The 27,917-nt window shown below is 47.2% G+C and overlaps 1 protein-coding gene across 6 annotated transcripts in view; it reads right to left on the reverse strand.

The window, feature by feature from the left end:
• Positions 1 to 27,917, reverse strand: part of NTRK3 (neurotrophic receptor tyrosine kinase 3) — a 204,160-nt gene that overhangs the window by 122,130 nt on the left and 54,113 nt on the right. For all 6 annotated transcript variants that reach the window (XM_005521589.3, XM_005521588.3, XM_088063101.1 and 3 more), the window contains exons 5-11: positions 21,546 to 21,703; positions 19,136 to 19,278; positions 18,422 to 18,563; positions 15,994 to 16,290; positions 12,589 to 12,612; positions 11,712 to 11,782; positions 9,883 to 9,985 (exon numbers count right to left, since the gene is read on the reverse strand). In XM_005521589.3, coding sequence (XP_005521646.1) covers positions 9,883 to 9,985; positions 11,712 to 11,782; positions 12,589 to 12,612; positions 15,994 to 16,290; positions 18,422 to 18,563; positions 19,136 to 19,278; positions 21,546 to 21,703 — 938 coding nt within the window. The remainder of the gene's footprint in view (positions 1 to 9,882; positions 9,986 to 11,711; positions 11,783 to 12,588; positions 12,613 to 15,993; positions 16,291 to 18,421; positions 18,564 to 19,135; positions 19,279 to 21,545; positions 21,704 to 27,917) is intronic.

The following is a 27,917-nucleotide window of genomic DNA, read 5'->3' on the forward strand; positions in this document are numbered from 1 at the left end:
GCCAGTTCCCCAGCACTGCACCCCACCAGTAGAAGGAGTGTTTGCCCTGCCCTGCTGTTCCAGAGACCCTTACCAGCTACTCAGGCCTGCTGCAGCATCCTCCTGTTTTACCCAAAAAACAAATGAAAAATTGTTAGAGAAATGAAGAAATCAATAAGAAGAAATATTGATCCTAGACCACTGTTACCTCAATATTATATAGGTGGGGTTTTTTTTCATATCATTGCTACAGCCACTTTGGATAAAGACATGCTTTGCTTTTTGCTTTATGCACCTGCTGACTGGGGAAAACTCAGCTCTGTTTTGCTCTTCCCAAAGCAGTGACCCAGTGGAAGCACAGGAGCTGCAGGTCAGACTCAGGGCATCCCTGGATGCCTGGAGAGGGTGCCAACAGGCTCCTGAGCAAGACATGAGGAGATGTGGCCGGCATGTCCTGCACTGCTGTGCAGCCTAGGAGAAGGAGAGGCAGCAATCAGCCCATTGGGATGAGGATCTCCAGGTCAGATTCCCATCTCTCCTCTGCATGGTGAGAAACGTGTCTCAGCCCCAGGGCAGCAGTGCCTTTACCTGCCTCCCCAAGTGCCAGCTCCACTCAGTGTAATGATTATTAAGGCCTGTCAGCAGATATGGAACCAATGGACACAGCTCCACAGGCGAGTGCTTCGGAAGCCGCTGTGACGGGCCTGCTCACAGGTTTTCATTATCCATCTGGAAAATTGGGGATGTCACCAGAGTTTTTGGAGCACTGGGATGAAATCGTCTTGTCAGCAACCAAAAGGCCAGTTCTCCCCTATCCCAGCAGCTGTCTCAGCACTGCAGGCTCCTGCAGGAGGAGAAGGACAGGGATGAGCTGGGGAGCCCCTCTGGCTCTGCCCACCCTGGAGCTGCTGTGGCACCATCTCAGCCCCTACTGTGTGAATCGCACTGTGAAGGAAAACCAGAGTGAAGGAAAACAATGTTCTCCCTCTCACACTAATTCACAGCCTCTTGTCTGACTCCTGACTGCGTCAGGCTGGGAAGAGCTTGCAGTTTGCTGGGGAGGATGAAGCATGAGGTGGCGTGGAGAGAAGATGGAGGTTCTTACAGGTTGTTTACATGGAATGAGAAGCAAGCCAAAGAGTTTTTAATCCAAATTCCACCAGACATTCCCTTTTCTCTGCTGTAACTGTATGATTTTTCACCCTATGCAGTTTTTGAAGCTGTGCACTCCTTTAGTTTGAGTGACATCGAAGGCAGATGGGGCAAAAGCACCTGCCCAGAGACTGTGCTTCTAAATGGGCATCTGATCTAACACAGCTTTCTCACGTTTTGGTAGGGAAAACCCCTTGCTGGTCACAAAGTTAGCAAGATCCAAGGGCAGCCAGCAGAGCCACAAAACCTCCCCAACACCAAGGTGCATGAGATGCTGGGCTGCAGTGTGAGGGTCTTCATGTGAAACAGTCCCTTCTAGAAGGGGCTGATAGCTCCTGCAGGTGCAGGGCCAAAGCAGTGAAGCAAAGCTCCTCTGGAGCTACCAGGTCCTAGCAGATACAGGGAGCAAAGGGGCTGTGAGACACAGAAGATGCCCAGCTCCAAGTCCTTCTCCTGCCACAAGCCTGAGAGCCAAGGGGAAATCTGCAACACATCCCAAGTGTGGAGCAGAGCATGTTGGCAGCTGACGACTGGGCTGGGATGAGTTTTTGTGGCTGTACTGGGCATTCCCAGCACAGTGCCCCTCAATCACCCTGGCAGCTGCTGTGTCCCACACACAGAGTCCAAAGAAAGCCCTGTGGCCAGTTTGAGTGACATCCTGAGTCCCTTTCCTGAACCACAGGTTCAGCCAGGCTCAGGGGAACAGACTGTCCCTCTATTCTACTACATTATCCAAGGCTGTGGCATAAATTGAAGACCACTGTCCCAAACAGAAGCTGGATTATAACCCTTGCTCCTCAGACATAAAATATGAGACTCCAAATGTGATTTATTTCTCCTGTACACAAAATACTACCCAGCTGTTTTTGTGTACAGGCATTATCTTCTGGTCCATTGATTTTTAATAGCATGGCTGTAGATTGAAATTAGATGCCTGAGCATCCCACTTCCATCAACAGATGCTAAATAGTGGTGCTGCTGACGGAGGTTTTTGGAACTGTCCTGGACATAGACAGGCTCTCTATTGCACCACAAGAAATAGAACTTGGAGATGGAACAAGCCTATTCGATCATCAGATGCTCCAGTGCTCTCTACAATTTGCTTCCCCAGTGCTTTTGCCAGTCAAAGCTTGAACAGCCCAGGTGACAGCTCTTATCCATCCCCGTGGGAGTTTATTCCACTGACTCTGAATTTCTAGGCACTCCTTCAAGCACATTCATCTCAGGTTCAAAACCAAGCAGCACTTTTCTCTTTCTTCTCTCCATTTGCTTTCACAGCTGCCAAAGGTTTCCCTTTGCCAATCCTGCATTTACCTCGCAGTCACCTGTCTCTTGACAAAATGCAAAGCTCTCCTGCTCCAGGGTTTAAGGACAGGGTGACAGATCTCTGCATCCCTGGCTAAATACCACATAAATGAACAACAATCCTACAGCAAGTCATGAGGAGGAAGAGGTGATAAATTCAACAGGGACATTCTCCCAGAGGGCAATTTATCAGCATTAGCAGTAGCAAAATCTTATTCAAAGAATAACTGGTCAAGTGCAGGAGAGACAAACCATAATTAAAATATTAATTAAAGTCCTCTGGTTCTTCCAGCACTGCCCTGCACCTAATTAAAGCCACATCAGAGTTGGCATTTAGTTGTCTGATTGTTGGCTGCCTGCAGAAAGGCACACGAGAGTGCAAAGGACACACAAGGTTTGTGGAGATGGTGGGTCTTCATCCGACTTAGTCATATTGGTTAAACAAAACAGCTTATCCTGCTGCTGTATGTACCACCTGGTCTGGAGATCAGCAGAATTGTTCTGGCTCTGTGCTGTCATTCCAGCATCTTCCTCTTAAGCAAAGCCATGTGAGGGCAGACAGACAGACACCATCAGAAGAAGCAGCAAACAGAGGCTGGAGCCATGGAGGCGAGGAAAGGGCAGGCAGGAGCAGCAGTGCTGTGCAGAGGAGCCCTGTGAGGATTAGCACCTCTGCATGGTCCTGGGGGGAGGCTGCTGAGCTGACTGAGCCTGGGCAATCTCACAGCTGTGGCAAAGATGGGTGCAAGCTGTTGCATGAGGACTTGGGGTGATGCAGTTGCTCTGGGATGGTGAGTGGGTGAAGGACATCTTCCCAAGCCTGTGGTCCGAGGGAAGAAGCCATGGCTCACTCTCACCCTGTGGAAGACCAGCACGGTGCTACAAGGAGCAGCACTGCCAATTGTTACTGCTTTGCTGGTGGAAAAGCCAATGCTCTGAGGTTGGAAAAGGGACGCTTCAATTTGAAAAAAATGCATTAAAAAATAAATAAATGCCAATCTCTTTCCAGCACCTTAGCTGAAGCAGAATCACAGGTAAGATGAGGGTCAGTCATGCAGCTTTTAACAGCTCAAGGTGAGAAGTGTTTGTGAAGGTCTGTCAGGAGATACTGCTGATGCTGAGCTGCCCTGGGCAAGCACCAGCTCTGCCATGGGGCTCCCTCAGGAGCCAGGGTCAAGCACCCAGCCAGGGACTGGAGCAAACACAGACACCCTGAGTGAGGGAGGTCATGCACAGGGAGGAAGAGCCTGCAGGAATATGGTGTGAAGTGGTCTTGGGGTTTCTTGGGTCACCTGAACACCACTGATATTTTTTTATTTTTTTTTTTCTGCTTTCAGCAGTGGCCTAAAAAAGACACCTGGGTTTTGTAAAAGCAATCGAAATAAATAATGGCTGGTCAGTGCACTTTACATTTCCTTTATAAATAACCTATTAATACTTCTGGGAGTGGGAAAATGTTTTATTTCTAGATCTAAATAAATCCTGACCTTTTGCTAACCGTTTCTCCTGCAGGGTCATTCAGTGCACCTGTCCAGCCAAGAGTGGCTCCCTGCTCCTTCAGGCAGCACCATGGAGCACTGTCACCTTCCAAGCCTCCACCAGACCAACACCAGCTGTGACTGAGGGACAAGGGGTGTGAGCATTTAACTGCTGGAGTGAGAGTGGATCTGCCTTTGCAGAGAGGAGCAGCAGAAGCCTGTCACAGTCACAGCACCTCAGGGGGCAGGTGGGATCTCTCAAGGGTTTGCCAAGGAACCCAGGGCTTCATGGCACCACACCAGTTACAGACTGCATGGCACAGCAGAGGGTGAGACACTCGACACAGAGCCATTAAAGCTGGAAAAGATCTCTTAAGATCATTAAGTACAACCATTAACCTAGCACTGTCAGTTCTACCATTATACACATCCCTAAGTGCCACATTCACATGTTTTTTTTAATGTTTCCAGGGACAGTGATTTCACCCCTTTCTTGAGCAGCCAGTTCCAATGCATGACCACACTGTCAGTGAAGAATTTTTTCCTAATATCCTATCTAAACCTCCCATGGTACAACTTGAGGCCTTGTCCTCTTGACCTGTTGCTTGTTACCTGGGAGAAGGGACTGACACTGACCCCCACCTGTCTACAACTTACTTTCAGGTACTCATAGAAAGCAATATTCAGCAGCTCAAAGAGCTTCATGCTTTATCACCTTGAAGGCTTTAAATAAATAAACATAAAAATAGCACAGCTTGCACTTCAGCAGAGTATAAACAGGTATTTATAGAAGGAAGCCCCAGTGAAACCACATGCCCTTTCAATCCACTTCCCAGGCAAATAAACCCAAGTAATATTGAGGAGTAGAAGTATATCAAGGGTATTTGCAAACAACCTGAAGGATACCAGCAAGGAGAATCCCTGAACTCCATCAGTCCCATGCAGCTGCTCTGCTCAGATGTTTCAGGGACTCAGCACCTCAGGGTTCTGCACAGCTCACACCCAGCTCAAAGAGCACAGCAGCAATGGGTTCCCATTTCCAGCCCATTGCTCTGGAGAGCCATACATCCCCAAATCCCTGTAATTAGCTGTGGCTGCTGATATATGGCTGCTTCTCTGCTGTAGCTGTGCCAGACTGATAGTACTTTGCTCTTTCTCTCTGCTCCCATTACATGGCAGGCTCCCAAGAGGAAGGAATGAAAGGGCCCTGATCACAGATTTCTCCTGAGCAGCTAACCCTTCATGTGCAGGCTCTCCACGCTGCAGAGGGTTTGTTCATGCCTATACAACAAATAATCAGGGGGGAAAGAAATAAAATCAGTGTATGACTATAGCCAGGCTTGGCCAAGGAAACATGGGTCAGAATTAAGCCTTATCTAAAAGGCAGGCTCTGAGATATATATACACACACACATATATATAGATATAGATATATATTCACCCCCCCCTTTGAAGCTGTAGCAATAATTACATAATGAAAGAGAAGAAAAGAAAAAAAAAAAAAAAAAAGAAGAAGAAAACTAAACAAAGAAATTAAAAACCCAAATCAACAAAAGCAAAAAGCCAGGCACCCAAGATATGTTTGCAGGAGCTGCTCCTCCTGAATTGGAACCCTGAAATTGTTCTGCAATCAACTCAGCGGACAGTAACCATCTGTTTATGGAAAAAAATGTTAATGGCCCCCAATCATAATCAAATAGGCAACTGCTTTAAGTACCTTTTAACTAACACTAAATTACAATGGAACAGCTCTGCAAGTATTTCTGACATCCACATGCACATCAGCAGTGCCAGCACTTTGATCAGGGCTATTAGAGCAAATATCAAATAAACTGATAGCAATGGGATTCCTCAAACATTACAGAAAGCATGGGCAGTATTTGTTTACTGTTCATTTGGTTCCCCCCCACCTCCTTTGCTGTTTCTGCTTATTCAGAAAGAAAACACATCTATGCATGTGCACACATGTGCACAACCACCCACCACAGCAGACCCCGTGAAAGCCTGATCCCTGTGTTTTTCTGTCCAAGGCTGAGCTTCCATATGAATTCGGCAACGCCCAGAAAGGCCTGAGGCATTTTTATCAGCAGGACATCACTTGAGTTGTCATTCTACTAAGTTCCCTTACGTCCATGATTCCTGTGAATCATCTGTGTAAGTCCTTTTCCTTCTCCTCTGGGTGGAACTGGCCAGCACATCCAGAAGCTGCAGCACAGAAAGGGGAAATCCAGGCAGAGCTGTGCACACACACTTGTATGTGTGCAGAGGCAGCATGACTACACCTTATTTCTTTAGGAAATCAGATGAAAAACAATCCACTCTTTGCCAGCTGTAACTAAGTCTGAACCATTAGCTGGCACTGGTTCCACTCGAGGAAGAAAACCTTGTTCGGACAATGGAAGTAGTTTTTAATCTCAGCCTGGAAAACAGTTAATCTCAGCAAAACTACAAGTGCTCTTGTCTCTAGATTTTCTCTAGCACCCTTCTCTGCATATCTCTGCTAACTCCATTTGCTTTTTACAGAAGTTGTGCAGCAGCAGGAATACATCACACAGATATGCATGAGCACACATCCTTCATCCCGAGGCACTGCAAATGTAACAGAAAACAAGTAAAAGGGGAATATATTTCAGTCCATCAACCTAAGTATTTACAGTCTCCATCACTGTTCCATCCAAATATTTTGTATGCCCCAGATCTTTTCTGTGCCATTATTATTCTTTCATGAAATTTAATTTTTCTTAGTTCTGGGACTTGCATGTGGCTTTTTTATTATACTACAAAATTTCATTTCCTGTCATCTGCTGAGATTAAACTTGGATTGGAAGACGCTGCTTACAAGGGTTGCAGTGACAAGCCTGATGCCAGGAGGTGAGGTGGGCAGTCAGGGAAGGAGGGACACTGACCCCAGAGTTGGAGCAAGTAGCGACTGAGAGCAGGATATTGGGCTCCTTATTCCCATGTGGTCTATCCCATCCAAAATAAACACCCTCTTGGGACACAGAGTAAACCAAAGGACTCCAAATTTCAATTTCTTGCTTGTTAAGACCCTTTTCTTTTTCTCACACTAATGCAAGGCTTTAAAAAAGCATCCCAGCCGCCCCTCTGGACACAACACCCTTCAGCAAGTGGTTGCATTTCTGCAAGTTCAACGAATTTCAGTTTTAACATTCATTTTTCCCAGTGGTTTTCCCTCCACTGCCTCTCTGTTGCTCATGCAACACCACTTGCCACAAAAAGGAGCTTTGTTTGCCATTTCCCTGCCGCCTCCACCACCCCAGCTCCAGTGATCTCCCTGCTCCCCCCAGCTGCCTCAGCCCACCCCTGTTCCCTCCCGGCTCCAGCAGCCAAAGCCGACAGGCAGCCAGAAAGGGGATCTGACCTCCTCCATTCCGTGTTAATGAATGCCCTCTCTGGAGGGATGGCCTGGAGCCAGGCTGGGCGAGCTCAGCTGAGGAGCACAGCGCGTCAGAGCCGCTCTCAAAGGAGCTTTTGTTGGTGCCAGCGCTCCAGCCTGGCGAAGGCGCGCTTGGCTCCGCGGGCTTTCCCACCGCTTCGCTGCTGCTGGAGCAGTAAGGGGCTGGCTCTGGCAGGACTGTGCTGCAGTGCTCCCAGGGAGTGCTACCAGCCAGAAGGAGACAAAGGTGGACAGGCCATCCCCTCGGAGTCCTCTCCCAGCACACGTCCCTCAAGCCGCAAAGAGTTTCTCTCCAGCACAGGCAGCTGGGATGTTGGACACTTGGCAGCCTGGTTCTAAGGCTGGTGGGCAATCCAGCAGGCTGGCCCAGGGAGCCTTCCAAACCCAACATGACATCCAACTTTGTCAGTCCACGTTCACCTCTCTCTAGGAAATAAACCATCTGCTCAACACTAGGAGAAGCAGAAGGAAAAAGATGTAGTCAGAAAGACTCATGAGGTGTTTTAGGTAACATGTCCAACAAGAGCACACAATGTTCTGCATCTGACAAAATCAACAGGAAAAACCTGCTCCTGCAGGCCTGCCAAGCTGGGATTTCAACAACAAGTGGCAACATATCAGCTGGCAACAAACAGCTCCTGAATCAGAGATGCACTTGCCCAAAAAGACTCAGGGTTTGGATTTTTTTTTTCCTTAAGTAAATGATAACACACTGGGTGCCATAAAGGATGCCTCCTGCCCAAGAGTTAACTGAGCAGAGCAGGGTTCAGGCAGTGTGAGTAGGCTATAGTGGTGCCTATGACAATTGTGACTTAATAATCTCCCTCCTTTTGAAGATGTATTTGTCTTCTGTCAACTCCATTTCTCCAAGCAAAGCCAATAAAACTTGCAGAAACTTTGCAGGGTTGTGGTTACATATCAGAATTGGAAGAAACACGGCATGATGAGGAGGAAAGATATTTCTAGCTAAACAATTTTGCCTCTATTAAACTTCACACACAAGGGCCCGTCACAGCACCACTCTGGTTTCTGGGAATGCAGAATATCCACTGACAAACTTATCCAAACACCTCTAAACACGTACACACATCTGCTCACCAAGACTCGTTACTCACATTAGGCTCACTTCACTCCTCTTTGATTCCTCAAAGGGTCAGATGTTACTTTTCCTTTTCATATCTGTATCTCAAAGCTCCATCAGTGGCACGTGCCCAAGCACTTCCAAAGTGTTCTGAAAATCCCTCCAGAAAGCACATAACATCATCCCAGTTTTACAGATGGGGAAATTAGAGCAGAGACAGAGGTTAAGACAGCTAATTGCCTATGGCCACTAAGTGAGTCAGTAGAAGAGCTGGGAATTGATCCCAGGAACCATGTCTTCCATTCCTCTACTCCACCCACCAGTCAGTACACTCCACCAGATGGTTCTTATCATTGGACATATGGACTAAATATTCCTAAGTTGGTGTAGAAGATTCACTATTTAATTAAATGTCCTGTCTTCTATCTCCATAGGATGCATAGGAGAAACTCCAGCCAGAATCCCATCCGGACCCACTCAGGAAATGTCTACGTGAAGAAAACAAAACCCTAGGGAAGTGCAGGGAATATTCCCAAACCTATCAACCTGCCCTGCAACACAGACCACAGCAAGCCCAGGAATCAGGCAGTGACTCGAGAGCCTGGGGAGTCATGAGCCTCATGTTTGTCAAAGCCTGGCTTCAAACAGTGCATGCATGAGCCACCAGTTAGGCTGGGAACTACTTTGTCATGTGAAGGCTCTTCCTTCAGCCTTCACCGGGCACCACCAACGCTGCCCAGCTGGAGATACCAGCAGAGTCACAAAAAGCAGATGGCACAGAATCATCTACTTCTGGCATTGCCTCTGTCACATCACAGAGCTGGTGTCGGTAGGACAGAGACCAGCTCTGCCTGGCAAACATCAAACGCCTTCTCACCTCCCAGTCACTATCAGTGACACTCGAAATAAATTTCTCAAGCCATTATTCATGACACAGCGGGGGAAATCTTTCATCAGAGAGTCATCAGAAAGAGACCTTCCACACCACTGCCTTCCCAGTATGGACATAAAGTGAGAGCAGCATCTCGGTCCCCACTCACAGATAGGCACAGAGTGGCTGCACCTGCATTCCCATCAGAACTCAAACCAATTTCATGTCTTCTGGTCCCCCCCTGCACACCCTGTGCTCTGCAGCCAGTGCAGGGGGAGCCTGTGCACCACCAAGTCCATAAAACAGATTTCACCCAAGACCATGGTGTCCTGAACACAACGCAGGGCTGGAGGGAGCAGGCTCAAAGCTCTGCTGGACAGCCTGTAGATCACACACATCCACACTTCTGCCCACTCACAGAGGCGAGAACCACCAGCCCACTTGTCTCCATTACTCTCTCAACAAACAGAAGAGGACTGCATTCCTTTTAGAGGGCTTTGCGTTGTAGGAATAAAGCCACAACACCTTTCCACGTGTGCTACAAGAGCCGGGCAATCCTGGAAGGTGCCTCCTGCTCGGGGAAAGCGACTGCACCTACCTTTCATCCCAAACTTGGACCGCCGGCCATACTTGTTGATCATAATAAAGAGGACGACCAAGAGGACACAAGCAAAAGCTGCCAGCCCAACCGCTATGGAAACCTGGAAGGAAAAAGCCTTAGAGTGAACACAGAGGAATTTAGGAGTCTAAATCAGAAATACAGCACCTCATTGCCCAGTTAACCTTTCCATAGGCTCACACCAGCTGCTGCAGCCCCGTGGATATTAGCTACGGAGGAAACCACAAGCTAAAGCAGCAGGCCCTGGCACAGCTTGGAGGCATTACAGGCTTTTTGCAGGACTGGGAGGTCTGGGATCTCCCCATCAGTGATGCTGTTCTGGCACCAGTTTTCCCCAGCCTCTCACTCCTTATATCTGCAGGGAAAAAAGACCTCTGCTCCAATGCCTGGGCTCTCCCTTCATGCATCACATCCCAAGCCTCCATTTCTGACATCACCTCTTTGCCATGACATTACAACACTAAAGCTATTCAAAGCTCAGCTGGGAACACAATTCTGCCTCCATCCAAACTTCCCTCAGGTCAGAGTGAGGGAAAATAACACAACACAAAGAGAAAACAGAAGAAATTAAGTAGAACTAAGAAGTTTTCCCCCATAAAACATCTGAGTTTTTCAAAAGCCTCTAACAGTTCCCTATTTACTGTAATTTTACTAGTAAATATTTATACTACAGCAATGTCCAAGTCCTTCACTGGAGCTGTGGTTACACTGTGGCAGTGTACAAGCAGGGAGAGAAAACCTCCTTGCCCTAAAGGGTTTACAATCCCAGGCTTATTTTAATATTTATGAATATTTATTCGTTCAAGTCTTTGCTCAAAATACTTTTATTGCATTGATGTAAACAACAATTTCTCTGGCATGTGTCCAATTGTTCTGTACTGGGTCTTGTGATGCATTTAGACTTTGCTTCCTTTTACAAAACTGTATTCTGCTATAATAGAAAATACATCATTTAACCAAGAAGAAGTAATTTCATTTTGCAATCCTTTTCCCCGTTCTTGATACATTTGTTATGATATTTTTAATTTTTATTTTACCACACTCTATTTTCATCCCCAGCTTGTTTTCTGTGCTCTATATTTAATAATCAGTGTGCATTATTACTCCAGCCTCACTGTTCAAAACTTCCACTTCAGTTAAAGGAGGTTTTCTGTTAGATGAGAATTGAAACCAGGGTGGACTGAGTTTTGCTTATTCTGTTGACACCTCAAGGATTTCAGTATCTTAAAACTTTCACAGAATCAGAGCAATTGTGTAACATGCTAATTTTTTTCTTCTAATACTTATGCACGCTTTTTTTTTCTTTTTTCTAACGGGGTTCTGCAGAAGAAAGACAATGCTGAGATCTGATAAGCCCTAGACTTACTTTCCTTTTTCATTTTAGGCATGTCCTGCACAGCAGGAGAGAGGGCAAACAGAATTGAACCAAACGAAACGCAGGTGCCTCACCAGGCTAAGCTTAACAGATCAATAACAGTCCAAAACACACAATTGCCTGTTTGTTTGTTCTCTGGGTGCTACTTTTTTAGAGTGAAAATTCCTGACCCTGCCAGCAGAGACTTCACAGGATGCCGTGTTTTCAAAGAGTTCCCTGGTTCCACACTGCAGACCCAAGAGGATCAGATGGTTTGTGTCAGTATTTTACCTGCCTGACACAAGCCACAAAATTCTTCTGATTGCTGTCAAGTCATAAAAGAGGAGATTTTTCCTTGCAAACATCTCAAAACAGCAGAGAAATACAAATACTGAGTCATCAATAACAAGGAATGAATGCAAGGCAGTTCTGTAGAGAAGAGACCAGGACTCACCCCAAAAGTGTCCTCCTCTGGTTTGTGGGTCACAGTGATCGGTGGGGTGGGACTCACTTCATAATCACCGACTGAAACCAAAACACCAAAGACAGAAAATTCAGTGTGGCTCCCATGGGACTCCCAAGGCACCACCACATTCCAACAGCAGTGCCTGGCCTAATGAGATTCAGTTCACCCCTAAAAGAGGCTGCAACTTTCTGTTTCAGAAGGCACAAATCAACCATCAGAGAGTTCCCTGTGCACATCAGCAGAGAAACCACAGACCAGCTCTATGCTGATGTTGGTCCAGGCTCACAAATGAGAAACATTTGGGTGCCTGGTGTCCTGGAATAGGTTCCCACCACCCTTGAATCCTCTTCTTAGTTTTCTGAAATCTAATGAGCTAAGTGGGGTTAAAACACAACTGACTCCAGCAAAATTTGATCTGAAGAAACAGAAACTTGAATGCTTTTTGTGGTGTGTGATGCATGATGTGTTTTGGGGGGTGGAGGGAAGAATCTGTTGAAGAAACATAACCCAACCAAGTGCTGCTTCTCATCCTAGCCCACATCAGAGAGATGATGTTGTTGGGGACAGCCCAGCCTGCATGAAATTAAGATCCCTTTTGCTACACCACAACCAACCCTCATTTCCTTTGTAGGACCCTCTTCGGGAAGCCACTAGAGGCAGATGAACATCTCCTGGTCTCATGAGACTACTGAGCTGATCACAAGCTCCCCAACAATCTTTTTCATGCACAGGGAAACCAGGCCTTTGCACAACCTCCACCAACCTGCTTCTGGCTTCCTCGTTTTTGCTATGTAAATCCCAGAGGGGAGGGGGAAAACACAGAAACAAACCAGCCACAGTATTGAAAAGGCAAGGAGACACTTACTTGAGACAAAGTTGTCCGTACTCTCTGTGGAAAGGACAAAGAGAAGCAACACAGTTAGCAGCACAGCAAAGGGAGAGGGGTCTCCTTCCCCACCCACCTCAGACATACTTCACCACCCCAAAGAGCCCAGGAAACCAACTCTTGATATTTTTTCCTCTTGGGCAACTGTTCCTGGAAATTGCAGTGCATGTGCCAGCAGGAGATGCTGGAGGTCAGGATGGAGAACCTTGGGCTGAAAGAGGAGGGGAAGGATGCTACTGGGAGGCGAAAATGGAGAACAAGTAGCACTTCTGAATGATTGGTAAACAACCCTGCTTGCAGCAGGCGAGCAAAGCTCAACAGACACACAGGGCTCTGCAGGATGGAGGTAGAGAAACAAATTTTGCCTTGCATGGCAGTGTGCACCCATGGATAAAATCCTTCAAGGATGAGGACCAGCTCCCATGGAGGAGAGCCCTGCTTGGGGCTGGGAGTTAGAGGAGGCCTCCTCTGACCTGCTTTTCACGAGCCACTCAGAACAGCTGATAGCTTCTGAACTGGACATGGAGGCTGTAGCTGTCCAAGAGCTGCCTCTTGCCCAAGACAACCACAGCAGGCGCTGCTGTCAGCCTGCTGACTGCTCCAGTCTATTCTGCAAAGCTCCTTCAGCTCCAGGGGTGGCTGAGGCCCCAGACAATGAGGTCTAAAGCCCTCGGTGACACTCAGTTTACACAGAGTGACAATCACTTCAGCTTCCAATTCACTCGCCCGTGGAAAAAAGCTGAGCCCGATATTAACTGGAGTTTACACAGCTTTGCTGGCAGAGGGCTCCTGGAAGGATGCTGAAACAATCACACTGCAGCATGGGTGAGGTTTGGAAGGGGAGTTAAACAAACCCCAAGTGACAAACACGGCTTTCCAAACCAGGGCAAAAAAAGTGAACAAATATTTTTATTTTAAATCAAGCAGACAAGTAACTTTCCTTGGCTTTTTCTAGCAAGAGGAGGGAAATAAAAAAAAAGAAAAAAATATTTTATTTGGAGGTGTTTTCTTCTTTATTAAGGCAGAGTCTAGTAATAAAATTCTTGCTGCTTCTACATTTTTCCCTTTCTATTTTGCTCTGCTGGACCAAGCAAATTCAACAGAAATGCACAAAAAGGTGGTTGTTTTTTTTTTTATTAAGCCCTGTTTTTCCAAGCATAAAAAATAACAAAGAAATTTCATCCAACTTGAGTTCTATGAGAAGTTTCCAAAAAACTGAACACTCATCACAGGTACATTAAGCTTTGTGGATTAAATAGAGAGCTGGTAGACTGTGGCAGAGATACCAATGACAACATGCAATGAGATTTTTACAGAAAATGACACAAATCTGTCCTGGGAGCCACTGCCCTGCAGCATCAGAGAGAAGGCAGATATGGCATGGAGCTTACATGTCCCAGATCCCAGCTTCAACAGCACCTTGCTCCTCTCAGCATGGAAAGCAGTGTGGCCTTTTACCAATGAGAGGTTTTTGACCAGGGAGTTCTAAAATACATGGTCATAAGTCCTTTTCTATGCTTACAGAAGTCTTCTAGGCACTGTGTTTTCATTAATTAATTAAGACTAATAATCTCACCCTGGGTAGTGACAGTAAAGCCTTTGCATGTGTGAATTGCTGTAAGCAACAAGGGGCTTGAATGAGCCACAGGGGAGCCTTCAATGTGTGGCATTTTCTGAAGGAATTTACCTTCAAATAGGAGATTATAAACGTCAGCTGCAGTGAATGTATACGTCAGCTGTGGCAGTGGACGAAGCAACAAGCTTCAAGGAAAGTAAATTACATCCTGCATTGGCCTGACAGGGTCTGCCAGGGTGAGGGATGGCTTGGGACTTTGGATCAGAAGAAATAAAGGAAATGGGTCAGCTCCTGCTGAGAGATGGTTTAGGGTCAGTAAGCACCCCACACCAACAGCACATGAGGCTTGGGTGGAGCTACATTCACAAGGTAAATATTTTATATATATTCACACAACCCTATTTTCCCAGAGCCTGCAGCACAAGATGCTCCTCAAACATCAATGTGCTTTTCCACACCACAGTGTGGCTCAGATCCCTTTCCAAAATCAGCTCTCCAGAACAGCGTATCTGCCCCCTTTCCTGCAGGTCCAGCACCTACTTAGGAGCTGCCCCATTTCACAGATGGGGAAATTGAGTCACAAAGGTGGGACCTGAGAGAGCTGAGACTGCAAACCTGTGCACCTCTCCTCACCCACCTACATCTGATTAGCTCTTCTGCCCTGACAGAAGGAAACATAAATAGGTCAGATAGTCAAACAGGGCAGCATCCTTGAAGTCAGAACACAAATTTTCCACTCCCATCCATATCAGCTCATTTGTTCAATTGTCAGATCTTCAAGGCAGAGATTTGGGTTTGCATTTATGATATTTGACCTGCGGGAAAACTCTGTGTACATATATGGTGTGATATAAATAATAAATGAGAGTACCGTTGGTATTTTGCTATATTTAGCAAACGCCCTATTTTGCTGGATTTTCTTGGGCTGCAGGGGCCAATTTAGAGCTGCCACTTTCTCATGGCATCATTCCTGAAGGCAGCACAGATCTTAACTCCATGATGGCCAGTGTGGTGTTGCACTGTCAGGGAACAGACCAAGATGCTTCTATGGAGCAGACAGGCCACCACAAAAGTCTTTCCGGCACTTCCCAGAGATAGATCTTCATGTCCTCAAATGCTTTTTTTTTGCACTTAAGCTGTGAATCACCAGGGAGTACAACAGGGAATTCCAAGCAATCAGTTAAGAAATCCCAGCAAACTGATGCAAAGTGACTAATTGAGCTGTCGCATCTTTTGTAGCCCTGTCATCCTGGAATTGCACATATTGCATTCGGAAAGAAAACAATCCTGACACCGCTGCATCCAGCTTTAATCATTTCACAAATGCAAGCTAGAAGTGAAAAAACCAAAGGGACAGCCTGCATCACTTCAAAGGCTTTCCCTTTCTATAGCTTATGACTACCACACAGCAGAACACTTTCTCTAGAAAAAACTCAGCAACATCTTTGGGGCACTCAAAAGGGGATCCAAAATAATTGGCTAAACTCACATCCTATTCCCACTGAAATTCCTAAAGGTCTTTAAAATAAATAAATAAATACACTGCAGAATATGCTGCAAAATAAAATTATCTAAACCAGTTAACACCTCTCCCAGCATCAAGGAGTTCATATGACAGCAAAGTACACTTGTGTAGGAAAGTCACACTGGTCAGAAGAGGCTGCCAGGGGTCACCTCTTCCAACCTGATATTCAGACAAAGCCAACAAGGGTTGTCAAGGCCTTGTTGAGGTGCAAAGATTACTGGCAGGGCCATAGTAAGACCTTTGGATCGCAAGGAGCCCTGATGAGATAAACTGAATATCCTACCTGGAAAAGGCTTTTCAAGGAAGTGTCCTTTGATAGTTTGGTTGGCTGAGCCCAGCTGGTTGGTAGCCACAATCGTGTAGTTGCCATTGTTGTAGTGAGTGGGTTTGTTGAAGAGCAGGCAACCCTCAGACACTTCCCCTTGTTGGTAAAACTCCATGCGGATGATCTCTGTCTCGCGGAGGACCTGGCCGTTGTGCAGCCAGTGAAGGGTGGGAGCTGGGTTCCCATGCACTGCAAATGCAATGCAGTGGTCCATGTGTAGCACCGGCTCCTCCAGAGTAAGGATGCGAGGGGGATCTAGCAGAGAGAAACATGGCAGGCTCACAGCAACCTCCACCCAACGCCACCACTCTGTGCACCACGGAAACTACGAGCATTGAAAACCTCCACAATCACTTGTTCCTTCTACTCTTCCCGTGGGTGGCTGTAAAGAAGCAGCACTGTCAGGAGAACCACTCCAACCCCCCCTCAAAGGAGGGTCTGAGCCATGGCCAGGCCTCTTGGCCTTCCAAACAGGGGTATAAATTAAAGAGAGGGATGGAAATTTCACCAGCCCAGAAACAATTACACTTGAACTGGCCAGTCCACAAATCTACTGCTGCTCTCCTTCCCCCAAGGGATCCTGGGGAGACTGCCTGCTCCCATTAAGGAGGACATGGTGACGTAGCACTGCTATTTTACACATGTGCAAGGTGCCTGTGGGAGGTCTCCAGTCACATTGAGCAATTCTGGATTGCATAGCTGTGGAAGCAAACATCTCTCAGAGACTGTCTGTCCTTGGGGGCTTCGACTGCCTGAATATCCCAAAGGAGCTCTCACTCGCCGAACAGCCTCCAGGGGTGTTTTAATTAAAGGGAGTAGAGTGGGAGAGGGATAAGAAAAGCAGGAACTCCACCTGCAATTTATTGCATATGCATTGTCTTCCCCTTGGGACACACCAAGAATTCAAATGTTGCTCTGCTGTAGCTTCTGAAACCCCATTTACAACGCCTACACATAAGGTCCCAAACCCCAAGGCTGGCAAGGTCTGAACTAGAAGAACAAGTTTTGTGCAAAGATACATGACACAAAGATGTGTGTCTTCCCTAAAACTCTCCTTTTCCATCCAGCTGCAAAGACAATCCATTGGACACCCACAAAGGAGGAAAGCCAACATACCAACTCAGACCCATCTTTGTGAGAAAAGACAGTGAATTTTTAAGCCAGTGAAGGTGACAGAAGAGATGAAGGTGCTGAGCTGGTTGGAGCTCAGCAAAATTCTCCCACCAGCGCCCATCTACCCTGAACCACACAGTCGTGTCCCAGCCACCCTCTTTCGTTCACAAGCCCAGATTTGCATGTGGCTTGTTCATATCTTCCTGGCAAGGGGATTCAAAACAGGCAGCCACCTACACACACAAACCCAGATCTTTTCAGTGTGAAATTACAGCCTGAGTGATGGCTCTGTGCAACAAGAGCAAGGGTAGCAGAATCTGTCGGCAGCTTAGAGGATTTCACAGGTGAAAATAAGCATGGGCATGCTTAAGGTGTGGAGGAACAGATGCTAAAACACCGTGCAAAAAACACCTGTCTGCTGACCAGTCAGCTCTGAGCTGGGCTGAACTTTAATTACCCCCATCCTTCAATCCATCAATAGCTCTTACTGGAAGGAAGATGAAAGTAGTAAAGCAACACACAGCATGCATGGGTTTACCAAGAGTAGCCAGAATCCCACAAGGCTCTCTGTTCTACATGGCAAGGTTGGAGGTGGGGAACAGATTTTCAAACTACAGAGTAAGGGCAAATATTACAGACACAGCAAAATATAGCAAATCTCAGCTTCTTGAGACCACAAAGCTGTGTAAACTTCCTTTTAAGGTCAGGGTTTTGTTATATTAGAAAGCACAAAGAAAGTTGAGCTACTTGCAGATAAAAGTGAACAGTTCAAATTTGACACGTGCACATTTATATGACCTTTGCAGTTTAACTTTGTAGGATCTGACCTGAGAGGAAGCATGAACATCCCTAAAATTAGTGGCAAGTTTTAAACTGTCTTTAGCAACGGTGCCATTGAACCTCTCACATAGCATCTAGACAAGAAACTTCGTGTTTGTTAAGAGATTTTGGGTCCCTCTATGGCTTTCCTGTAGTCTATTGTATCTTCCAAGACACAGGCAGGAAATGCACCACCACCACTGTAGCACTGCTGCTCCTTCCCCACTCTTGTGCTCATTTCTGGATTAATGGAAGCATCAGGAAAGCAAAATTACTGACATTTGAGAGAGAGAGCTGCGTGAGGATCCACCTTTGTCTCACTGTGCTCAGCTCCTCCTAATCTTCACCCACAAAACCAGTATGAGACAAGCATAGCAAGTGCTGTGCATTCAAACATCTCCCAGGGCAGCCCCTCTGGGCTCTGTATGGACAAGGTCTCTCCACTGGTACTTACAGTAGACAGTGAGGAGCACACTGGCATTGCTCATCCCCACCACGTTCTCAGCAATGCAGGTAAGCAGGAATCCATTGTCCTCGCTGGTGACGTTCACCAAGGTCAAATTGATGGCATGAACATTGGTCCAGTTGAGGTTGGTCTAAAAATCCCAGAGAGAAATGCAGACAGAAATCAGTATCCGGTGGCTCCTTTCCTCCCCTCTACCGCCCTCAGAAAAGGAAGATCGCAGTTTCTGTGTGAGGAGGTCTCCAAAATCCAAAGACAGCTGGGATCTGGGTGAAGGGAGGTATTTCTTCACCTGATCAAACACACCATATCTTGTAAGAGGAAATACTGGGAAGGGGAGACCCATGGCATTGTAGCATTGATAAGCATGGCCAGCCTCTAGAAAATCTTACTTAGCTATTGCAAACAGGTAGTTTCACTGGAGTTCCATCAGAGGACACATGAATTAATTCAATCAGGGAGCATTGAGCTCTGAAACTCTCATTTTCGCTTTCCAGCCATACAGAGTAAAGGTTTTGCTCCCTTCTGGGAGTCCCCAGCTTCTCATGTGGACAGAGCATGGCTTCAGCTTTCCTTTGGGTACAACAATTTCTCTTTTCCCATACCATCCACCTGAGCCTGCATGCATGGACCTGGGAAACCTCGGCAGCTGCTTTGCTCTTGCCACACTGGGCACAGGCAGCCCTGAGGTGTTGCAGCCCCTACCTGGTGGGTGTTGATGGAGTGGAGTTCGGCCACTGTCCAGTCCACGTCCGGCAGCGGCGATCCTGAGCCGTTGCAGGTGATGACAGCGTTCTCCCCTTCCCGCACCGTCAGGTTCACGTGGCTCACACTGATCTCAGGAAGGTCTAGAGGAGCCAAAAAAAAACACTCAGGTTTGGGGCAGAATTTTCTACATCCAGCCACAGGAAGTGTGGACATAGATCCCACCAAGGTGTTTTCCAAACCAGCCTCCAGCACCCTGAGATGCTGAGCATGAGGCAACAGAACAGCTTTGCCCTACCAATAAAAGGAGGGGTGTTGGACAGGGGAAAATGTAGACACTGGAGATGTGCCAGCTGAGCAGACCTTCTCATCAGCTTTGAATCCAAAAGTTGCTGTCCAATTCTGGTCACTCTTCCTCTCACACAACCCCCGTACCCATCTCTCTACTCCCACGGAAGCTGCTCACAAGGGCAGTCACCTGGGATGAGAAAACTGTGTGTACTGGGAGAGGATCCAAGGCATCCCCACCTCCAGGGACAAGGCACAGAGCACTCAGCATTCCAGGTGAAGAAAGTGTCCCTCTAATTTATAACAATCAAGAAAAGACAACCAAGGATGTGTCCTCACATTAACTGCAGCTCTCCTAATAGAAGGTGCCCTTGTTCTTCCTGGGTGGTAGCAGAGGGAGTCACTGATTTATGGTGGCTCTGATTTACACCAGTTCCTTACTCGGTGCCACAGGCACCAAATATCCTTGCAACATGAAACAAGACAGCCCTGGTTGCAAGAAGGCCAAAGAGTCTTCTTGAACAGGGAAGGTTTTCAGAAGCAAACTGAGTAAGCAGGACAGGTGAACCGACCAGTGCCCCATCCCATCACAGGGCAGCAGCATCCACCATGCCAAGGCAAAGATGGGGACACACACCCTTTCATGGCCATCAGAGAGTGACACCAGGAAGGAAGGAGCATTGTACCGACTGGGGGGATGCCAGAAGAAAGAAAGCAGCAGTCAAGACCTGGAAAAGCTGCATAGGCAGCAGGAATAGAGGAGAGGGAGATGGGAAGGACATGTGTGGTCTTCCCCAGGCTGAGCTGGTATCAAACATGGCCACACCAAGCCATGCCTGCCCTCAGCACCAAAGGACAAGGATAAATGTGGTCTCCTTACAACAACCCTGGAGTCTTAATGCTTGAACAGAAAGACTCCTCTGGAGGAAAGCAGACCACTCTGCCTCCCTGCTTTCCAGGAGTTTGCATGGTCAGAGGAGGTGCTTACCCTGCACACCAGCATGTTTTTACTCCCAAATCAGCACCCTGCTGTCTCCTGCAGTCTAATGCCACCATTGACTGAGCCATCTCTCCTCCTGCCCCTGAACCCTAAGGATTTTTTTTGGTGGTGTTTAATCCTTTCATTTTATTCATCCCATGTGGGGCGGAAATTACAGCACTCTCAAATCTTTTTAGTTCATCCACACGAAGGCACATTTTGGCCAATTTCCAGAGCTTAAAGGGACAGGGTGAGCTTGGGGGAAAAGAAACAAAACTAACCAACAAAACAACAAAAAAACAAGTCATGCAAATGCAAACGTGAATGCTGTTTGTCTACTACTGTTACAAGTAACAAGCCCAAATCCCTAGTACAGAGGATGATTACAAAAAAAATAAAAATCTGGTTTTCCTCCTTTTTTCAGCCTGTGAGTTTGACAGCTGCTTGTGTACAGACAGTTTAATTGCTCTGTGGAATGTACATCTCTTTTTCCTTACTCTGCAAAGGATGCTTTCCAGTAATAGCAATAGCAGAGCAAAACCTGACACCAAACAGGCAGCTGATGTGTGAACAAGGTGAAGGAAAAAGGGATAGCTATTGAACATGCCTCGTGTTGCTCCTGGGGCTGCTGGACTCTTTCAAACATCAGCAGGAAATAGAAAGAGATATAAAGTCAATTCTGGCTCTTCCCTACAGATATGGGATTTCAATTGAAAAATAAAACAAAAGAAAATGAATAGAGACATGTATTTCCTAAGAGTAATTACAAAAGATTCAGTGGCAGTGTCTTTTAACAATATGCTGCTTCCAGGATTCGTTAGGCACAGGAAGATCTACATGAAACAGCTCTTTTCAAGACATCACACAGACTCACTACAGACATTTTGTCAAGCAGCAACAATGCAGCCAAGAAAATGCCCCAAATCACCCAATATCTTTCATAAGCACATTAATAGCAGCCTCGCATTTACCCAGATATTCTATTTTTAATCTGCAAACTATCCCAACCAGCTTCAACCTTCTTGTTCTCAACCACATGGTGGGATCCTGCTACATCAGGTTTCCAAAATAGCTGAACCTGAGGCGCAGGATTGGACAGGGATCCCTCCTGGCCTCCCTCATGTCCAGCTCAGGGATCCTTACCACACTGGGTGATGTTCATCTCCTTCAAAGTGATGATGGCTGCATCCATGGTCATGCAGTAGAGATCCTGGTACTGCAGGTTTGCCTCACTCTTCTCCTGCCAGAGCTGGATCCAGCGGATGTCACAGCTGCAGTTAAAAAGGTTCCTCTCTAGTCTCCTGCAGGCAGAGAGAGGTGAGAGAGGATGGTGGGATAGAGAAGGATGAGCAGAGCTGTCACCTGGCTCTGGAATCTTCTAGAAGGAGGGCTACCATGCACATGTAAGAGCTAGAGTCTTCCCCATTATCTGCCTGGGGTCTTCTGGCACTTATTATTCCTGTCTTTTCAACAGTCACAAATCCATGCGTTCACACAATCTCCTTCATGAGTGCCCACAAGGTTTTACATCTCCCAGGGCAGCACATGCATGCAGTCACTGTTTCTCACCACAAGATCTGCACTACTGTGGCTTGGTCCCACTGTCACCCAGAAACCCAAAAGAGTCACCCCTCAGCAAAGGAACAGAGAGTTCTCTACTGCCCTAAAATATTGATTTACACCTTCAAATCCCACTTCAGTGGTGGTCCTAGACTCCGCTGGGCAAAGCACAATTCAAGCCCCCACAAGCACTCAGAGAACCTGGCAGCTCTTCTCCCAAGTTCCTTGTACAGACACAGGCTCCTGGTGACCCAGAACACAAGCTAATGTGCAGGGGAACATGCATTTTAATCAAATCAATCAGCACTGTGCTGAGACCCTGCTGACCTGGCCAGGAGAAATGGAGAAAAGCACTGCCTTTAATGTACTTCATTTAAACCACACTTACACATGGTTTATATACCAGGAATGTTTATTATAATTGATTTTCCAACCTATTAACCATTTTATTTACATTTTAAAAGCTCTGCAGGTCTCTGTGGACATGCAAGAAGGGCAAGTCCCAGCAGGGAGAAGAGCCCAGGGCTCAGCCAGGACTGAGTTACCAAAGATATCTGCGACAATAATTTGAACAAAACTAGGAGATACAGCCTGAACAAACAAAATATCTCCCCACACATCTGTAAAGCAAAGGAAGTTGGGATCAGCAGAGCCAGCAGTGCCAAAGATGAGCTCAGTCACCCCAAAACAGAAGGGCATCCCCAAAGGTCAAACCATTGCTCCACATGATATCTAGATCCCCCATCATACGGGGGAAAGCTTTTTTCCTGCTCTGTTCCATGTGTTAATGCAAAATTCATGCTTGCTTTTACAAAATTAATTCCACCGACTAACAGGATTTGGAAAGAACCTTCCAAACATCTGCAGCTGCTGTTTTGTCAATACAGTGCTGCAAAAGGAGGAGCTGAAGGGGTCTTCTGGTAGCACCCAGGCTTTCTAAACCTGAGCCCTAATGATGCCACTTTGCATTTTCAAATACATCAAGATGTCATCTGACTTTATTTTTTTCCTAGAGCAAACACTGAGTGAAGCTGCACTCTGTGGCTTTTCATTAGTTCATTTCTTTCCCACCAAAAGCACAATAAACCTCTGTGACACAGGTACAAGGCTCAGACAAGCAACTCAAAGGCCAAAGCACTAAATTTAACAGGCCAGAGCAGATTAGCGCAGTGATTTGGTGGGATTTGAGTGATGAGACATTCCCTGCATGCTCTGACAGGTACTGCCAGGGCTTTGCACAGGCTTTTACATCCTCTTCTACATGACCATGAATCTCCTTCTCAGGAGCCCCCCCAGAATCACTGATACCAGCAGGACATGGGATGGCATGTGGGTAAGAGCCATGGAACTGGGACCTGGCAGGGAGCTGGGGGAGCTCAGATGCAATGGGGGAGGAATTCTGCTCCCCTGCAAATATCCTCACAAAACAAGGCTGCTGGCAGAGCTGCTGTCCCAGCACTTAAGGGCAGCTCTGTAAGTAATAGACAGCAGCTTTCCCAGCTCATTGCTAATTCATGAAGGGCCATGAATAATCCAGGAGCCACGGGCTTCAGGGCAGAACTTCCCCACAACCTGCCCCAACACCGGCGATGGAACTCGCTCTAATCGAGACCCCCAGAGGGGTTTTTGCACAAATTAACTCCCCTCACAGGCTGGATGTGCTGAGTGCCAGGGGCAGCTGGCACAGCTCTGCGGGCAGAAGGGGCACATGTGTGCACCCACTGTCCCTAACATGCATTGCTAAAGCATTCCCAGCATGTGGAAAATTCCCTTTCCTCCTTGCTTGGTGCCTTGCCATGCCAGCCAGCTCCCCAGAGATGTGCATAGGGAACTCCACACTCACACTATCCTAAACCCATCCAAAAACCTGGACCTCCAACTCACTCCTCAGACTTCTTCCCTTGCAGGGACCTTGCAGCTGCTTCCAGCTCTTCCTCTCACTTTTCTGTAAAACACCTCCACTACCTATAACCCCCTGCTTGTGGACATAAATGCACCTTCTCTTCCTGCATGAAGAGAAGTTTGCTCTTTGGACAAAACACACTGTTGGACCAGAGGACACTGCAGTGTGCAGCAGACCATGGGTGCAGCAGCACCCCAGTGAGAACTGAGACAAGGGGCTCTTTGTGAGACACATCCAGCACAACTTACTCCTGGAACGAACAAACAAACCCAAAGGGCAATTTTTGCATGCAGGCTGCAATTGTTGCCAAAGCTTCACTTGGCTGCAGGCACTCAGGAGCCGTGCACACCCCCACACCTTCTTCAGCCCTCCTTAAAACTGAGAACGCCTGTGAGAAATAGCAAATATCACAGCCTCACGGGAGCTGGGCTCTGCACAAGCAGAGCTGCTCTGTCACTCAAGGAGCTCATCCAAAAAGGGGCTGAACCTGCACCTGAGACAGAGCCACCCACCAGCACCACCAGCAGAGAGTGACAGTAGGGTGTACTCAGGGCACAGCCCCTTCCCTAAACAGGCACACTGTGTTTGGGAAAGAGGAAAATTGTGCCAATCATGCCATGAGCTGTCATTTGATGGGACAATGACCCATCAAAACTGAAACCCTAGAGCATGCAGGCATCAAGACAACTCTTCAAAAGTGATGCTGCTGGTGCCTGGTTGAGCCCAGCTTTGCTCCCTGCAGTGAGCTGTACCCACTGTCTCCCAAAACTGTCTGGACAGCCTTCATCAGGGTGGACCAGTGTGGGAGACAGATGCCATCAACACTCCAGTGTATTCTGGAACAGGCAAGGATTTCACACACACACAAGCAGTTTTTTCCAGACTAGGCAGCTGAATGAGACACACACCCTGTCCCATGTCCCCACTCATCAGCTAAAGCAAAGCTGTCTGCAGCTAAAACCTCTCAGAGGGCAGCAGAGATCCTTGCCACACTTCTCCTGTCTGTTTCAATTCACATAAAATTCCTGCCAAGGTTTCATACTCTTACAATTAAAATGCTCTTCCTACCTTGGGACTGAGGCCACTTCCCTAAGCTTGACAAGCAAAAAGCGCTCGGCAGAGAGGGAACAAAATCTAATTTTTTTATTCCTATTAATTTCCCAGAACCAGGGTTTCTCTTGGTGATCCAACCAAAACTGTTATTTCTGAACCCCTGCCAGAAGGGGCTGGGATAGAAAGGGAGGGACTGGGGCAGGGAGTGGTGTGTGCTGTCTGACAGCCGGCTCAGCTAATGCAGAGAGCAGGCAAGCACCCACTGGCCACAGCTCTATTACTGGGACTGCTGGTGGTGATAAGTTTCAAAGCTGGAGGCACAGACCACGTTAAGTTGGACTCAAAACATTAACAGAGATGCTGCTGTGCCCCATCCCCTCCAAAGCCTCTTGCTGTAGCATTGCAGAAGTGTACTGCAGGGCAACTTGGCAGGGACTGCTGGTATTAGAAATGCTGATGGGTCGGGCAGAGCAGCAAGATGTTCAGGACTACAAGGTTTTATACAACCAAAGACGTAATTGGATCCAGAGTCTTAGGTCTTTCCGGGAAGGAATTTCTTGAAATGTCAGCTCTAAGCTCTCTGAGGACATGACAAAGGAAGCCAAGGACATGACAGAGGAAACCAGCTGTGACTTCTGGATAAGAAAAGCTCTAAGTCCAACGTTTATGAGCTGTTGCATGTGTCAGATGCTTTCCTGCACACACTCAGCTTCAGACTTAGGAGAGTTGTGTGCTCATTAGTCTGAGCCCTGCTGGTCAAGGTCAGCCTGTGCCATGGGAATTAGGACTGGAGTTACTGGAGACCATTCCAAGCCTTGTTTCTAGCTGGAATGAGTAAGAGATAATATTCTCTGGAAATGTGCCTCATTTTTGCCATCCTTTCTTCAGTGAGTCAGCAGGGGAGAATCTCAGCTCTGTTGAACAAGATATTCTTCTTTAAAGCAATACACGTTCATGAGGCTGTGATGCCTTGGATGCAGCCAAGCAGCAATTTCAAGCCCCAGGTTGCCATCCACCTGCCCAGTACTCTTCTGATCTTTACTCCTTGTTGTTCACTGTGAGTGGCTTTGTCAGGTCTCATGTTCCTTGGCAATCTCCAAGTCACACTCAGTTGTAGCTCCTCTCCTCCCGGCACCCTCCTGGAGACCATCCTCCCACTGCTTCCCTCACCACATGCTCCACTGCTGCCTCATTGTAAGCCACGGTTTTGGCTTGGATGACTTTCCTTCCTCTGGGTCCATGATTTCCTGATAGCACAAGGGCACTGGAACTCAGCATAAGACATCTCTGGTGAGCCTCTGCACCGAATTGTTCCACCAACCCTCCACACAGACATAACCCTCTGGAGAAGAGGGGACTCTTTCCAGCTTTTCTGTGTTCCTGGAGTCTTCTGGCCTCTGCACTGCTGTGCACAAACACTGCTGCTCAGCCTGCCTTCCTCAGGCTCTGCATCGGCCTCTGCTGCTCACCACCTTCTCCCTTTCCAAAGAGTTTTGGCTCAATTTCAAGTCCTTGGCTGATGTCAATCTGCATCTCCCTTTCTAGCTTTCACCAGCGTTTCACACTCGCTTTATGTGGGCCATGTATTCCATCTCCCTCCCAGGTTCTGGAAGCCTCCTTGGAGCTTAGTGTGCCAAAAAACTGTCTCTTACTCACCCATCCTCTGCATTTCTAAAAAAAAAATAAAAATACAGTATTTCCCACTTTTGTGCATCCATTAGTAATTTCTCCCCATCTTGGAGATCTGCTCTTCCTCACCAACAGGTCCCATCCTAGCAGTCAGGACCACAACCACCTCACAGTAGGTAACATGTCTTTACCTTAATTCCCAACCTTTTTATATGAATTCTAATTCAGAGCCCATAGCTCATGCTACACCTCTGTGCTGCCTTCTTTACAACAATTCCAAGGTTCAGCATGGCCCCAGGAAGGACACTGCAGGCACATCCCCCTGCCCCTTAAAAACTGACATCCCAGTGCTATCAGATAAAATATCCTTCTCCTGTCGTGTTTGGGGAAGAGCACCACCACATTTTTCTGGAAATCTCCATCCTAGCTGTGCTTATGAGGATGAAGGGTCCTTACTTACAAGGAACTCAGAGGGGAACATTTGTCAGGAAGCACCTAAGGCAGTTCTTTAAGAAAAATGAACTTGACCATGCTCTTACTCCAGCCCAGCCAACAGCAAGGCAGGCCCTTTTGTAGGTTTAAATTGCTAAATTGCTATGTTTAAATTGTAGGTTTAAATGTGGGCAGGCACATTTGTAGGTTTAAATTGCTAAATTGGAGCTGGTGCCAGAGTTTGGTTTGCCAAGACACCTTCCACAGCCTGAAGCAGGAAAGGTTCAGCTGAGGCTCCTGCCCCACACCATGCCAAACCTCTCCGTGGGACACCATGGACGACACACACCACACCAGCACTGCTTTCCCACCCCATCATGGCTTCCTACCAACCAGCCCTGTGATCTCCCACATTTCTTTGTGCACCACTTCTTTTGCTCACAGGGGTTTCTTATCTCCAAGAAAACCGCTCAGAGCACAGCTACAACTGGAGCCAAGTAATTCAGCTCCTTCCCGCTTGCCACACTGCAGAGTGCTGGCCCCAAGTGACTCTGCTGACACCATCCAAAGCCACCCCAAGCACACCAGCTCCCTGCCAGCATGATCATATCAGGCCAATACAGATGTATTCATCAGGTGAAGTATCCTTTGCTGCCCAAAAAGCAGGTTCTCAATTCCCTTTGTGCTTGGTATTGGTATTTTGAGCCCAGCTGGAGCTGGCAGACCTGGGACGTGCCTGAAGAAACAAAATATGACCAAATGAAGCAAAAGCACATAAAAACAAGTCCCTTTGGAAGTATTCCCATTAATCTGCAGGCTCACCATTACCCCAGGCCCTGCAAGTACCTCCAGCTCAGGACTGCAGCCCCATTTGCTCCTCCACTCTTGGGTCTCTCTTGGGTAACAATCATCAATCTGAGTTTTGCCAGACAGTGCAA

Source organism: Pseudopodoces humilis, chromosome 16 (assembly GCF_049639895.1).
Source record: "Pseudopodoces humilis isolate 2021_Gansu_Grassland_sample_001 chromosome 16, ASM4963989v1, whole genome shotgun sequence".
NCBI classification, from domain to species: Eukaryota; Metazoa; Chordata; class Aves; order Passeriformes; family Paridae; genus Pseudopodoces; species Pseudopodoces humilis.